The 15,769-nt window shown below is 44.9% G+C and overlaps 1 protein-coding gene across 1 annotated transcript; it reads left to right on the forward strand.

Annotated features, from left to right (window-relative positions):
- On the forward strand, positions 1-5,179 carry KRT40 (keratin 40). The gene is made up of 7 exons (XM_002719141.6): positions 1-603; positions 1,280-1,362; positions 1,622-1,778; positions 2,428-2,589; positions 2,668-2,793; positions 3,928-4,148; positions 4,628-5,179. The coding sequence occupies exons 1-7, from the start codon at positions 157-159 to the stop codon at positions 4,725-4,727; spliced, it is 1,296 nt and encodes a 431-aa protein (XP_002719187.2). The 5' UTR covers positions 1-156; the 3' UTR covers positions 4,728-5,179.
- The last annotated feature ends 10,590 nt before the right edge of the window (positions 5,180-15,769 follow it).

Here is a 15,769-nt window from a genome sequence, read left to right on the forward strand (position 1 = left end):
GTATGGAAACTGGTACCGACAGGGTACAGAAAACATCTGGTGCCCCTGTAAATACCCAGGGCAGGGAAGTGCTATATAAAAGTCTCAGGAAGGAAGGAGACTTTTTGAGTCAAAGCAAAGGAGTTTTGCAGACACTCTCTGCTCGTCACTTCAAGAATGACTTCCGAAGCTTCCCACACACACTGCTCTTCTGAGTCCTGTGCCAGAGCCTCTGGCTGTGCACCTGCTTCCGCCCACTCCCTGGAAAGGACTTGTCTCCCCAGTGACGGCTCTGCAGGCAGATGTCGGAGCCCCGGCTTCCTCTCCAGGTCTTGCTTGTCCACCCGTTGCCTCACGCCATGCTACTTGGTTGGGAGTTGTGACAGTCCATGCTTGGCAGGGAGCTGCGCGTGGTGTGAGGATGGGATGCTCAACAGCAACGAGAAAGAGACCATGCAGCTCCTGAATGACAGACTCGCCAGCTATCTGGAGAAGGTGCGCAGCCTGGAGGAGACCAACGCCGAGCTGGAGTGCAAGATCCGAGAACAGTGTCAAGAGAGTATCCCACTGCCGTGCCCTGACTGTCAGTGCTACTTCAACATCATTGAAGATCTCCAGCAAAAGGTTCCGTGTCTCGTCACCTTAATGTTCCACCTTCCTAATCTACGATTGGCTTTACCTTTACCTTAGAAGAGGCATTCTTGCGGAAAGAAACCAAAGGAAAGGCGAAATCTGTGAGTTCATGAGATATGAAAGAGAGGGCACAGGACTGAAGGTTAGGAGTCAGCAGCAGCCCCACAGCTGCCCCTGTTCACCAAGGGGCTATGATGGGGACAGGGGCTGGTGGTCTTCAGCTGTATCTCCTATAGAGTGTGTGTGTGGCACTTCCATATGCATCCCTGCACATTTATATCAATTTTTACACCAGAATTGAAATGCCATTGTTATATCATACAATTTCACCTAGAAATCATTTTCTTCTCTTACGGATGAATTTCTATTACTGTTGGTGGGGATACAGTTCTAATACAAACTACTGATGCAGAAGACCTGAACAGCATTCAACTGCCAAGCAATATTGGGAAATGTCCTGAGCCCTTTTCATGTCTGTGCTTTGATTCTAAGTTGGCACTGCCTTTTCTCTTCAGTAAGTCACAAAGTTAACAAGCAAGCAGGCTGAAAGCAGCTTGATTCTTTCTTACATCCCCTCACAGACAACTAATGGCAGAGCCATGAAGGGTACAGGTGTTCAGGTTTCTTTCCAAGAACCATTTACTTTACCTAATAACTTGCTTCTCAGATCTTGTGCACGAAAGCAGAGAATTCTAGACTTGCTGTACAGCTCGACAACTGCAAACTGGCTGCTGAGGACTTTCGGACAAAGTAAGTTTACCTGCAATTTGAATATAATTTGTGGTTTTCTTTCTGTGTCTCTTACACACAGACACACACACACAGAATATTCTCTATATAATTTTTTCAAGCTAAAATATTCTAAAAGCTCAAATTTGTAATTATTTCATACACAAAATAAACGACAGCATGCGGCTTCCTTGAGCCTGTGTGTCAGTCCCGCAGTGCACCCAGCACTTACACGGTGTGTGGGAAAGCAGCATTGCATGTATCTCTCTTGCTGTGTAAGGTACGACAGTGAACTGTCCCTGCGTCAGCTGGTGGAGAATGACATCAGTGGCCTGCGTGGGATCCTGGGTGAGCTGACCCTGTGCAAATCTGATCTGGAAGCCCAAGTGGAGTCTCTGAAGGATGATCTCCTTTGCCTTAAGAAAAGCCATAAAGAGGTGAGAAAGAGGCAGCAACCCAGAAGGAGTCTAAGAGTGGAAACGTTACACTGGTAGAGTTCAAGTTGATGTGTGCAAACTGAACCTGGGAGAACGCTGCTGAAGCTGAACTAACACTCCTCGAGGCTCTACTGCGCTCAGCCTGACCACTCCACTGTGACGTCCACCTCAGATAGGGCATGAAGACGCCTCTGGTATCCAGACCAGTTTTAAATATCCCATTTCTATGAACTTTTTAAAATCATAAAATACGAAAGTGTTGATCTCGTTTTGATGAACCAGAAAATGAAGTGCAGAATCATGTAATAGATGTGTTTTCTCTTTGGGCATTTGTGGATGATGACAACAGTTCACATTTACTGAGAACATCCTCTTTGAAGCAACTTCCTAAATTCTTTATATGTATGCACATATTAACTCTTCCATATCTCACAATAATCCCCCAGAACAAAATAAAATTACTATGCCAATTTTGCAGAAGAAACTGGGCACTTGTAAGGGGGGGAAAAGAGAATTAGCCCAGGGCATCAGAATTAAAATCCTACACTTTTACTCAGTATTTCACAACTCGGGAATGGGATGCCACTGTGTGTCGGATGGATTTTGCCCTACTGCTCTGTGACATTCTTCACTCCCTTCCCACTTTCAGGAGGTCAACTTGCTCCGTGGCCAGCTCGGTGACCGACTCAGTGTGGAGCTGGACACCGCCCCCACCATCGACCTCAACGAGGTCCTGGATGAGATGCGCTGTCAGTATGAGACGTTGCTCGCCAACAACCGCAGAGACGTGGAGGAGTGGTTCGCTGCTCAGGTCAGGCCCGAAGCAACATGGGAGCAGGACTCCCCGCATGTGCCTCGGCAGGGTTCTCTAACCATGCCTGTGTTTCAGACAGAGGAGCTGAATCAGCAGCAGCTGTCCAGTGCAGAGCAGCTGCAGGGCTGCCAGACGGAGATGCTGGAGCTGAAACGCACAGCCAACACGCTGGAAATTGAACTTCAGGCACAGCAAAGCCTGGTGCGTATGGCAAAGAAGGTGTCCGCCTTGTCACTGATAAATCGGGCTCTGACAAACACCCTTTCCCACAACCCAAGGCAGAGATCCCCAGTTCGTGTGGCAGGTCTGGATTTCCAAGTTGCAAGGATTCCGCTTCCTTGCCTTTCCAACCACCATGCTTACCCAGCTAGAGGCAGAAGTGACAGGTCAACAGCTTGCACCGGCCCACCAGGGTGTTCTAACCTTCCCCGCAGGCCTGAGTGCGATCCTGCGGCACCCCCCAGAGACAGGCAGGAGTGGAGAGGCCACAGCAGCATAGCACGTAGGCAGTCCAGAGGATTTTAAGTCTCTTTTGATCAGGCCAATATGCCAAGATCACCATTATACTAAAACAAAGACTTTAAACTTTTCACCCTACAATGATCATAACACTTCTCAGGATCCACACTTCACCCTGATCCTTCACTGCACGCCACCCAGCCCACGCAGGCAGCAAGGCTACCACGCAGGCAAGATTACACTAGCCAGTTCCAGTCCAGCACTGCAGTGTGGACTGTGTGGGGTCCTGCAGAATTTCTAGATGAAGAATAGCTGAGCACTCTTCTTGTGAGAGGCATCATGCTAATTCAAGCCTGACCATAACTTTATGGGATAGAAACCTTTATTAACCCCATAACAATGACAAGGAAAACTGATATTCAAATTAAGAAATCTGCAGAAGGTCATGCAGAAGTGGAAGCTGAATCCAAGTGGTTCAACCCGGAGCTCCTCCTGTAAACCACACTATCCCACTCCTCCTACCAGGACCCCAAATTCAGAGTTCTTCTCAAATGCTACGGATACTCCGTAAGATACACAAACACCCCATCGGTTGCAGTAATCACAGATGCAATAGCTAACGTTTCCACAGCCCTTAAAATTCTTCCAGACACTTCTCCGAGCACTGGCATATATCAACTTGGTTGATCCTTACAGCCTTCCCATGAGATAGGGACTTTGCATTCTCCATTCTACAGAGAACAAAACTGAGGTTCAGAGAACCTAAGGAACTTTCCCGAGGTCACATAGCTGGAAAAGGGTAGAGCAAGAATTTGAACACAAGTTGTCTGGCCCCAGAGACTGTGCTAGTCTTTGGACAATGTCTTCCTCCTGCAGATAGAATCCCTGGAATGCACTGTGGCAGAAACCGAGGCCCAGTACGGCACCCAGCTGGCCCAGATGCAATGCCTGATTGATAATGTGGAGAACCAGCTGGCTGAGATCCGCTGCGACCTGGAGCGGCAGAACCAGGAGTACCAGGTGCTGCTGGACACCAAGGCCCGGCTGGAGTCAGAGATCAGCACGTACCGGGGCCTGCTGGACAGTGAGGACTGCAGGTGAGTTCCCCAGTGACTCGTGGAATCCCCCAGTCAAAGTGGCTGATGTGAAGAATCCTGTTTCCCCCGTAGGGCCAAGGTCAAACCTCCCCAGTGCATCGAGGGATCTTTTTGAAAGACTGATGAAAACCTAGCTGAGGCTAAGCACACACCAATAGAAAAGTCCTAGCATATTCTGAAGCCCCAGAGCAGAACAAGGACCAAGCTGGGGGCTTCTTCACGCACCTCTTTTCCACTAATCAGGAACACGCCTAAGACAGTATACTACAAAATGAAGAAAACACCCCCAACATATTATTCAGCAGCCACTGCTGCAGGGAGCACCATGTAACACTCTGGGTCCACAGCTGAAACAGGCTTCCCTGCAAGGCTGTTTGACAAGGAGTTTTCTCCAGAATGCAATGTGTAGGGTGAACTTGAACTTGGACATGTTATCAAGATTCCCTGGTTCAGCTTGGATCCACCTTAATTTTCCCCAGGCTTTCCTGTAATCCCTGTTCTACAGCGTGCACATCAAACAGCACTTGTGAGCCATGCTCAGCCTACGTTCTCTGCACAATTGAAAACTGCCACTTGTGATCCTTAAACACTCAGCATGTCAGGGGGAGAAACCAGGCCAGGAGACGGGCTTCAATGACGGACGTCAAAACCAGAAACGCAACTCTGGAGGGCTTGTAGAGCTTCAATTGTCCTCCAAGTATCCTTAGATATTTCTGCTTTATCATTTTCTCTCCTTTCAGCTCATTTTGGTATTCTAGGAGCCAGTAGAGCTTTCTTGCAAATCTCCAAATACAATGTGTTTCATTGCTTTAGCATGGTAAATACAGCTCTGTGACTTCTTGTTCTTAATATAAAAGCCGCCTGATGGCAAAGCAGTTGTTTAAACCCATGACCATAGTTTGAATTTGCAAATATTCTCTAACTCCTCAAATACAAATACATTAAATCCATGCAAAATGTCACCTACCATGGAAGATACTTGTATGCATCTTTTTGAGAGAAAACTTATAAATAAAGTATAATAAACTGGGAAAGGCATTCGGTGCAATTGTTACAACTCTACTTGTGACACCCACATCACATATCCAAGTGTCTGGGTCCAAGTTCCAGGTCTGACACTAATTCCGGTTTCCTACTAAAGTGCACACTGGGAGGCAGCAGTGGGTATTCAAGTGTTTGGTCTCTGTTGTCGCTATGGGAAACTGGATTGAGTTCCCAGCTCCCAGCACTTGGGGAATGAGCCAGCAAATGACATACCTGCTCATTCACTGTCTGTCTCTCTCTCTTAAATATTTATATTATTTATTTGAAAGACAGAATTGCAGAGAGACGTAGAGACCAAGAGTGAAAGAGAGGTCTTCCCTCCACTGGTTCACGCCCCAAATGGTTGCAATGGCCAAAGCTGGGCTGATTGGAAGCCAGGAGCCAGGAGCTTCTTCCAGGTCTCTCTTGTGGGTGCAGGGGCCCAGGGACTTGGGCATCCTCCTGTTTTCCTAGGCACATCAGCAGGGAATTGGATTGGAAGTAGAGCAGCCAGGACTTGAACCAGTACCCATATGGGACACTGGCACTACAGGCCAGGGCTTTCAACCCAGTGCACCACAGCACTGCTCCCTGGCCCTCTTTTTCTCAAATATTTTAAACATTAAAAAACATAATACAACATGTTTTATTTTTATTAGGAAAGTACTAAGTTAACTTTTTAAAACATTAACACATTAAAGGGAGAAAATTCTTGCATAATTTCCTCCCATCCCCCACCCAGCAATCATTGTTAGCCTTTTTAAAACAGGTTTTTCCACCTAGATACAATCACATTTGCAGATAAACAGTTGTGTAATCTTTCCCTTTTTCACTATGTCATCTAAGCATTTTCAGTCCTAATAAATAACATAAGATTATCTCATGACCATCATTTTAGTGGTTGCATAATATACCACAGGCACATGGAGCTGTCACTGGACATTTAGGTAATAAGAATAATTAGTCTCACCTTTAAAAAGCAAAGTAAAGAATTTCACCTTCCAAAAAAATATTAACTGGGTGCACAGTTCCTTATTCTTCCTCCTCTGTATAGCTAAAAATCCTGGAAGTTACATATAAAACAAATATAAGAAGACTCTGAAAAGTAAAAGAATAAAACAGGCTAAGTAGAGATTTGGGGCCTGAGGAACGATGCTGTGGTGGGCTCCTTAGGTTTTCTTTTCACCTCATTTGTCCCAGAGTAAAAGCTGCAAAGACTGACAACCCAGAAACGCCAGCAGAGGCAGACACAGCAGCAAGCCCAAGAGCTTGCTCTCTCTAGCCAAAGAACCAGAGAAGACACAGCCTAGAAAGACAGAAAACCCTCAGACAATAACCACTTAACCAAACACCACAGGAAAAAAAGAATGGTTTTGCCCACCCATCCCCAGCAGGAAAGGCCAAGTGCGAAGTCTCGGAGACTTCTATCCTCCCAAAGCTGCAGCAAGGCAGCCAAACTCCCTCACTAGAGGCTGAGAAGATGGGGCAGGAACCCAGCGTCTCCATGCCCGTGGTGAGACACTAGGCCCTGCTGCCATCAGCACAGACTCAGTGAAGACCACTCGGGGAACCTGGGATTAACTGCACCTGGCCGCAAGGGAGGCACTTCTCTCTCCTCTCTGGTAGTGTCTAAGGGGGACTACTGGAGAGTCAGCAAGGCCACCCCATCAGGGCCAGCAGAAGCCTCAAGGGAGGCAGTAATGAGGTGCTCCTGGCCCTCCCAGTCATGGTGGTGCTGGTGGAGGCCAAGTGAGAAGCCTGGAATCCCGCCCCTCCAGCCGTGAGGGGGAAGACTCCCCTCGGATGGCAATGGAGGGGAAGTGGAGAACCTGGACTTCCACTCCTACCTGGCAGTAACCAGGCAGCAATCCCTGCCCCTACCAGGCAGTCTCAGGGGAGACCTGCACAACCAGAAGGAATACAATATCCAGAATCTCAGAATCCCCCAATGTCCAAGTTTCCACAAAAATCACTCTCCATACCAAGAATCAAGAAACCTCATTTTTTAAAAAAGATTTCATTCATTTATTTAAGAGGTAGACTTACAAGGATAGAGAGGCAGAGACAGAGAGAAATGTCTTCCATCCCCTGGTTCATTTCCCCCAAATGGACACAATGGCCAGAGTTGGGCCAATCTGAAGCCAGGAGCCAGGAGCCAGGAGCTTCCTCTGGGTTTCCTACATGGATGCAGGGGCCCAAGGACTTGGGTCATCTTCTACTGCTTTCCCAGGCCATAGCAGAGAGCTGGGTCAGAAGAGGAGCAGCCAACAAACTGGTGCCCACATGGGATTCCAGTGCTGCAGGAGTTGGCCTCGCCCACTACACCACAGCACCGGCCCAAAGAAACCTTATCTTAAACAAGAAAACCAACAGAGTCCAACACAATGATGACAAAGACGTTAGAATTATCTGACAAGGATTTTGAAACAGCCTTCTTAAAAATGTTCAAAAATGCTCCAAAATGCAAAGCTTCAATGAACCGTTCTAACAAATGAAATCATAGGGAAAAATCTCAGCAAAGAATAATCAAATGGGAATTTCAGAATTGAAAAAAGAAAACCCAACACAAATGTGAATGGATGGGCTAAGCAGAAGGACAGACAGACCAGAAGGGGAGGAGACCAGTGACCCTACTAATGAGACAAAAGCTATCCCCTAATCAGAAAGCCAGAGGGAATAAAATCTGACAAAAACCGTCAACAGAGCCTCAGGGAACTCTGTATCTATGTCAAAATAACCAACAGTCATCGTAGTCCTATAACAGGAAGAGAGAGAGAGTGGAACCCAAAATGTATTTGAAAAAATAAAGGCTGAAAATTTTTTTCCAAATTTTACAAAAGACAAAAACCTATAAGTAGGCCGGCACCACGACTCACTTGGCTAATCCTCCACCTGCGGCGCCAGCACCCCAGGTTCTAGTCCCAGTTGGGGCACAGGATTCTGTCCCGGTTGCTCCTCTTCCAGTCCAGCTCTCTGCTGTAGCCCAGGAAGGCAGTGGAGGATGGCCCAAGTGCTTGGGCCCTGCACCTGCATGGGAGACCAGGAGGAAGCACCTGGCTCCTGGCTTCAGATTGGCGCAGTGCGCCAGCTGTAGTGGCCATTTGGTGGGTGACCCAACGGAAAGGAAGACCTTTCTCTCTGTCTCTCTCTCACTGTCTAACTCTGCCTGTCAAAAAAAAAATTATAAGTACAAGAAGCAGCAAACCCTAAAAATGATAAATGCATAGAGATCTACATGAAGTCACCTCAAAGTCAAAACTTTTTAAAACTTAAGACAAAAAAGAAAAACCATGAAACCAGGGAGAAGAAATGACACTTCACTAATAAGAGAAAAACACTTGAATGATGGCAGATTTGTCACCATAAATAAGAATCAATAGCCAGAAACAACCAAAATGTCCTCGAGATCTAAAGGGTCAATTTGCTAAGTGAAAAACAGCCAACTCGAAGGGTCATATATTACTTGTATTCTTAAAATGCCAAGATTACAGAGATGGAGGACAAATTAGGTATAGTGTGAGAGACCTCTGTGATGACAACAGTCCTGCATCTTTATTGCAGGTGTGGCTACATGAATCTATATGCACAAAACAAGTTTATAGACAACTAAACCTACACAGTGTTCCAGCGTCAACTTCCTGATTTGACAAAAGTCTCATCATTGAGTTAGATGCAACTATTAGAAGAAACTAGGGTACAAAGGACCTCACCATTCCTTCTTAGCAAAATTCCTGTGGATCTATAATTATTCAAAAATTTAAGTTTAGAAAAATACAAAGCTATAGAAAAGTTCTCTCTTCACATCCCTATTTTTTTTCTTTTGCAAACTCAGAAACAAAGCACATAATAATAATAGTTAATGAAAACTGAAATATCAGATATAAAATGTTATACTTGGTATCTTTATATAGCACATTTTCTATTTAATATTTAGAAAGAGTGAAACTGTTCAAAATAAAAATTTCCCAGATAAACAGATCCATGAAATATTGTTCAAATGCCATTTACCCCTCTGACAATGAATTGGGAATAAATGTAACGGTATAGTTCTATAGCACCACAAATCCCAGCCATCTGGAAGGTTCCATCGCGTACATCTCATTAACTGTCTGCCTGTCACCCACCTGTCCTCAACCTTTGCCACGTCTTCTTTTCTACCTTGATTAAGATTGTGGCAAAATATGCCTTGGTTTAATCATTTTCTCAGCATCTGTAACTATATCTGAACTATATCTGAGTTTCCCATCAGAAAGATACACATGACTACCTCCTCTTAGATATGACATTTTTTCGTGAGTCAATTAACCTACTGGTATTTGAGGAGTTAGGAATATTCTCAGCCTTATGTAAAGTCAAAATGAAACCCAAGTTTAAAAAAAAAAAAAACCCTTATAATAAAAAGATGACCATTTGGGAGCCCTCGTTTACTCTTGGCACTCCACATCTGCTTTTGTGTGGTATTTTACCCAACATGCATCACAGATAAAGGTTAGTCCTGGATCTGAGCTTTTCTTGGATGATCCACCTCTGTACAAATGGCTGGGGTGAGGGGGACAGGCGGCTCAAGCTTTTTTGACCGTAATTCATTTGTGCAGCCCAAACGACCTTTCCTTTCTACCATCCAACATAGATTAAACGTTTCTAAAATCTAGGGGCATCAGGTATACAGCTACTTTAGCAGTGATGCAATATATTTATATTTGAATACTAACTCATGGGTATTTATAAGTCTGGTTTTTAGAAAATTGTAGGCCAAAATTATTCCTATGATTCTGAATCACTGTGTATTCTCCAGTCAGGCATCCCGCAGCAGAGTAATTTACACTGGTAGGCAAGAGTACAATATACACAAAGAACAAGAATTTCAGCCATTACAGGTCTGAGATTGCAGAGCAGTTCTGAGAAGCCCTCCTCCAAACTGCAGATATTCCAACTTGTTTTTCTCTCCCTCTCTCTTTTATATGAAGGCAATATTTGGGACAATTGTGAAAAAAAGTCAGTATTTCTCAATTTAATCTGAGTTACCACAAGGAACAAAACAATGTCTGGGGTTTCAGTTGCTCACCCCATCACCAAGATCCACTCATCAATATCTCTGAGCATTTATAGAGAAGAATGCACCATAAGACATGCAGAAACACTGTCCCCTCTCCTGCGGAGTGTACATCTTAAAAAAAAGATACACATCTTTGCAACTGGCATCTTGATTTGGTGTTTTCTGCAAAGTCCTAAGGAAACATTCTATAGGGTGAGTGTTGAGCACAGCTTGGCGCCATCACTATTTAGAGAGCACGGGACAAGAAGGAGGAAAGACTTCAAAGGCACACAATGGCACAGCACTCAGGATAAGCAGAGATAAACACAATCTCATCAACTAAAGAGAGATCTGCTGCAGGCAACAGGATGAGGGAAACAGTGTGGGTGGTGTCAGCAAAGGGTGCAGGGTACCTGGGACATGCACAGCCAACCAGTAGAAATGGCCGACAGCAAGACAGAAAGTTAAATAAAAGAGGTAACCATGTGCTTAAGAAAGAATAAGGGATCAAAATCACAGGCAGGCTGTGAGAGTGTCAGGAACTTCTCACAAAGCCAAGTGATTCGGAAGCACAAATCTTACCCAGCGTTACCCAATGTCATGAGAGGAATTCTAGCCCTTTCCACGTGAATACATGCAGTAGGCATTTCCCTGAGTTGTCGAGCACTGAAATGGCAATTGCACTTTAATAAAAAAAAAAGATTTATTTGTTTATTTATTTATTTATTTTGAAAGTCAGAGAGGGGCCGGCACCACGGCTCACTTGGCTAATCCTCCACCTGTGGTGCTGGCATCCTGGGTTCTAGTCCCGGTTGGGGCGCCGAATTCTGTCCCAGTTACTCCTCTTCTAGTCCAGCTCTCTGCTGTGGCCAGGGAAGGCAGTGGAGGATGGCCCAGGTCCTTGGGCCCTGCACCCGCATGGGAGACCAGGAAGAAGCACCTGGCTCCCGGCTTCGGATTGGTGCAGGCGCCAGCTGTAGCGGCCATTTGGGGGGTGAACCAACACATGTATGTAATGTGCAGTGATCAGATCATGGTAATTAGCATTTACATCCCCTCAAATATTTATTATCTAAATGTGTTGGGAATCTCTGAACTCTTCTAGATATTTGGAAATATGTAACAAATTATGTAGACTGTAGTTAACTACCACACTGCAGACCACAAGAACTGAACCTTCCTTTCTAACATAAGTATTTTGGTACCTGTTACCCAATCTCTCTTTAACCCCCTCTCCCTACTCTTCCTAGCTTCTGGTGATCACTATTCTGTTCTCTACCTCAAAGAGATCAATAAATAAATAAAAAGCAGAACTTTTTAAACTCCTTATTATAAGAACTTCCTCAGTAAAATCTTGGAAAGTCCTAACTTTTGGCTAAGAATCTAATATTTGAGTGCGTTTAATAGTTCACTTGACAAGATGCCAATAACTTCAGCCTATAGTATTACAAAGAGTTAAAACCATGATTCATCTGTAAGAAATAACAACAAAAAAAATTCTTGCATTCTAGATTTTTTTTTATACAACCCACCATGAGGGACTTCATGAAAACTGGCCTCAAGGCTCACCTACAAGCATTCGTGACTTGGGGACTCAAGCCCCTCACAGTGTACTTTTAGTACAGTCACGTGTCGTTTGACAACAGGACCATGTGCTGAAAATGCATGATAAGGCAAGTTGGTCCTGGTGTGAACACCTGAGTGCATACTTATACAAACCTAGAGGGTACTGACCAGTCGCCTGAAGTAGCCTTTCAACATAGTCAAGGGACATAGTGAACACAAGATGTACAAGGCTCTTCTAGTATAATATGGCATGCTGTTTACAATACACTGTTGATATATACACATATGTATATGGAAATGTATACTTACATATATGGGAGTAAACTAAATTAACGATAAACAGTATACTAGGTGAAATAGTAACAGCTGTTGAGGGTCATGATCAAGGATTATGTATGGTACATAATTGTATGTGCTAACCTCGTATGTCGCTGGCAGCACAGCAGGTCTGTTGACACCAGCATCACTACAGCACATGAGTAATGTGCTGTAAAACAACATTACGATCACTCTGGCTTCACTCAGCCATGGGAATCTCCGCTCCAATATAATTTTATGGATCATCATCATGCTCGCAGTCCACTGTTAGCCAAAACATCACCATTCTGTGTATGACTGTATTTGCAATTCATGTATTCTTGGCTCTGCATTGGCAAGTGTTCGCTCCTGTCCCTCAGCTATTGGTCTCAAGCTCTCTCCAAAGCCTTCCTCTGTCCTGCATGGCCCCTTCCCAGAAGCTTCTGTTGTCTAAGAAAATTTGTAGAGAGAACTCCCATCTATTACCTCCAGACTTGTCCTTCTGGGAGAGAGTGTGAATTTAAGTTTGTCCAGCTAAGATGCCCCAAAATGACACACCAACAAAAACAGAAAAGCAGGCATAACACAGTATCTGGAACATGCTGCCTCCCTGGTCCCTAAGGCAAGAAAAGAGACAGACTGAGGGTCTTGAACCCGAAATTAAAGGCTGATTAACACCCTGCCTAACTGCAAAGGGACCAGGGAGTGTACATTCCCTTGTGCCCAAAAGGAGAGAGCTGGACAGGTGTGAGCCCTAGAGTCTCCGCCACATAGAGGGACCCCAGCAGTAAACACACATTGGAGGGACCAGGTAGGTATGCAGAGCTTGCAGAGTAGCAAAGGGGGCAGTTTGGCTGGAATGTGTGTGGTGGATATGAGGGCCACGGGACACAGGATAAAGCCTGTTGGGTCACACTGGGGAGGGACTTTATTGCCAGACAACCAAGAAGTGAATCTTGCTGTATAGGAAGCATTGAACAGTTTCTCACAGGAAAACAGGGCTAGGTTACATAGATGAAGAAGCTCTTCAAGAGAGACTATGTGGCACAATGGTCGCAGGGTAGATAGGTTTCCAAAGTAAGCAAATGAGCTAGAGATAGAAAAACAAAGGTGACAAACACGCACCATTCCATCAGTGAAGCAACTCAAAGGCCGCACAAGCTACTTTCCTGGAGGAGGCACTTCATCGTTACCAGCAACACCCACTGTAGGATCAGGTCAACACCCACTGTAGGATCAGGTCAACACCCACTGTAGGATCAGGTCAACACGCATTGTAGGATGAGGTCAACATGCATTGTAGGATCAGGTCAACACAATTGTAGGATTAGGTCAACATGCATTGTAGGATCAGATCAACACACATTGTAGGACCAGGTCAACACGTATTGTAGGATCAGGTCAACACGTATTGTAGGATCAAGTCAACACGCATTGTAGGATTAGGTCAACACGCATTGTAGGATCAGGTCAACATGCATTGTAGGATCAGGTCAACACCCACTGTAGGATCAGGTCAACACGCACTGTAGGATCAGGTCAACACGCACTGTAGGATCAGGTCAACACATATTGTAGGATCAGGTCAACATGTATTGTAGGATCAGAACAACACAATTGTAGGATTAGGTCAACACGCATTGTAGGACCAGGTCAACACGCATTGTAGGATCAGGTCAACATGCATTGTAGGATCAGGTCAACACAATTGTAGGATTAGGTCAACACGCATTGTAGGATCAGGTCAACACGCACTGTAGGATCAGGTCAACACGCACTGTAGGATCAGGTCAACACGCATTGTAGGATCAGGTCAACACCCACTGTAGGATCAGGTCAACACCCACTGTAGGATCAGGTCAACACGCACTGTAGGATCAGGTCAACACGCATTGTAGGATTAGGTCAACACAATTGTAGGATCAGGTCAGCATGCATTGTAGGATCAGGACAACACCCACTGTATGATCAGATCAATATGCACTGTAGGATCAGGTCAACACGCATTGTAGGATCAGGTAACACACATGCTCCCTGGGAAAGGAAAGTTGATCAATGTGCAAGGATTCAAGAGACAAAAAATGAGGAGTGTAACTGATGAGTCACAGTCCTACAGGAATCAAGGGGGAATCAACTCAACAGCACAAAGAAGCAGGCCATGGAAGGGAGGAACAGCACTGCTTGTGAGTTACTCAAGGGTGAGAAAAACTGTAAGTTGGAGAAAAGGATATGGAAGTGCAAACATTAGTTTTCACACTTCCTTCTGACTCTGAAAGAGATATATTTGTGGAATGCATATAAAATCATGAAGAGAATAATCATCAATAACTATAAGTGCAAAGAATTCCACTGTTAACATTTTGATATATTTTCTCCCATAATTTTTGTATATTTTCAAAATTATGAATTATTTCAAACAATGTTATTTTATGGAGTCAAACTGATCCATTTTTATGGTTGCCTAATTTTTAGTCATTGCTACAAAGTATTACATTAAATAATTCTACTTTTTTTTTTACAGGCAGAGTTAGTAAGAGAGAGAGACAGAGAGAAAGGCCCTCCTTCCTTTGGTTCACCCCCCAAATGGCCGCTATGGCCGGCGTGCTGTGCCAATCCAAAGCCAGGAGCCAGGAACTTCCTCCTGGTCTCCCATGTGGGTGCAGGGCCCAAGCACTTGGGCCATCCTCCACTGCACTCCCGGGCCACAGCAAAGAGCTGAACTGGAAGAGGAGCAACCAGGACAGAATCCGGCACCCTGACCGGGACTAGAACCCGGGGTGCCAGCACCGCAGGCAGAGGATTAGCCTAGTGAGCCATGGCACTGGCCTTCTACTTTCTTTAAACATATTTATGATTTCCATATTCCATGGTTGAATTTTTGATCCACTTGGAGTTTAAGTATACAAATAAAGAAGTGAATGTTCAGGTAGCTACACAGTTGTATGAAATCTTAGCTGTATTTTATTGGGGTACAATTTTTTCATGTGATAAAATGCATCAATAGAAGGTATGCAGCTCCATGAAGTTTAGAAAATGCATACACTCAGGTAATCACCACCCAGATCAAGATACAGAATATCAAGGCATAGAATATCAACCTTCCAAGTCCATTCACACTCCTGTGCACCAACTCGCCCCCTACACACACACACACACTGAAAGGCAACCACTATTCTGACATCTAACACTGCAGATGAGTTTTGCCTGTTCTTGAAGCTAACATAAATGTAATCAGACTGTCTGTTCTTTTTCATACCCAACTCCTTCAGCTCAACAAGTTCTTGATATTCTCCCATGTTTTTGTGGATACCACTGGCTCATTCTTTATTATTGTTGAGTACTGTTTACTATGAAAATAATCTACACTTCGTTGACCCATTATCCTGTTTATGAGCCATTGGGGTATTTCCATTTTGGTGCTATTAAGAATACTGTTGGGGGCTGGTGTTGTGGCATAGCAGGTAAAGCCACTGCCTACAGTGCCAGCATCCCATATGAGTACCAGTTCAAGTCCCGGCTGCTCCACTTCCAATCCAGCTCTCTGCCATGGCCTGGGAAAGCAGTAGAAGATAGCCCAAGTCCTTGGGCCCCAGCACCCACATGGGAGACCCAGAATAAGCTCCTGGCTCCTGGCTTCGGATGGGTGCAGCTCCAGCCGTTGCAGCCATCTGGGGAGTGAACCGGCAGATGGAATACATCT

The sequence above is a fragment of the Oryctolagus cuniculus genome, chromosome 17 (genome assembly GCF_051225735.1).
Source record: "Oryctolagus cuniculus isolate XC-2025 breed Fujian yellow rabbit chromosome 17, ASM5122573v1, whole genome shotgun sequence".
NCBI classification, from domain to species: domain Eukaryota; kingdom Metazoa; phylum Chordata; class Mammalia; order Lagomorpha; family Leporidae; genus Oryctolagus; species Oryctolagus cuniculus.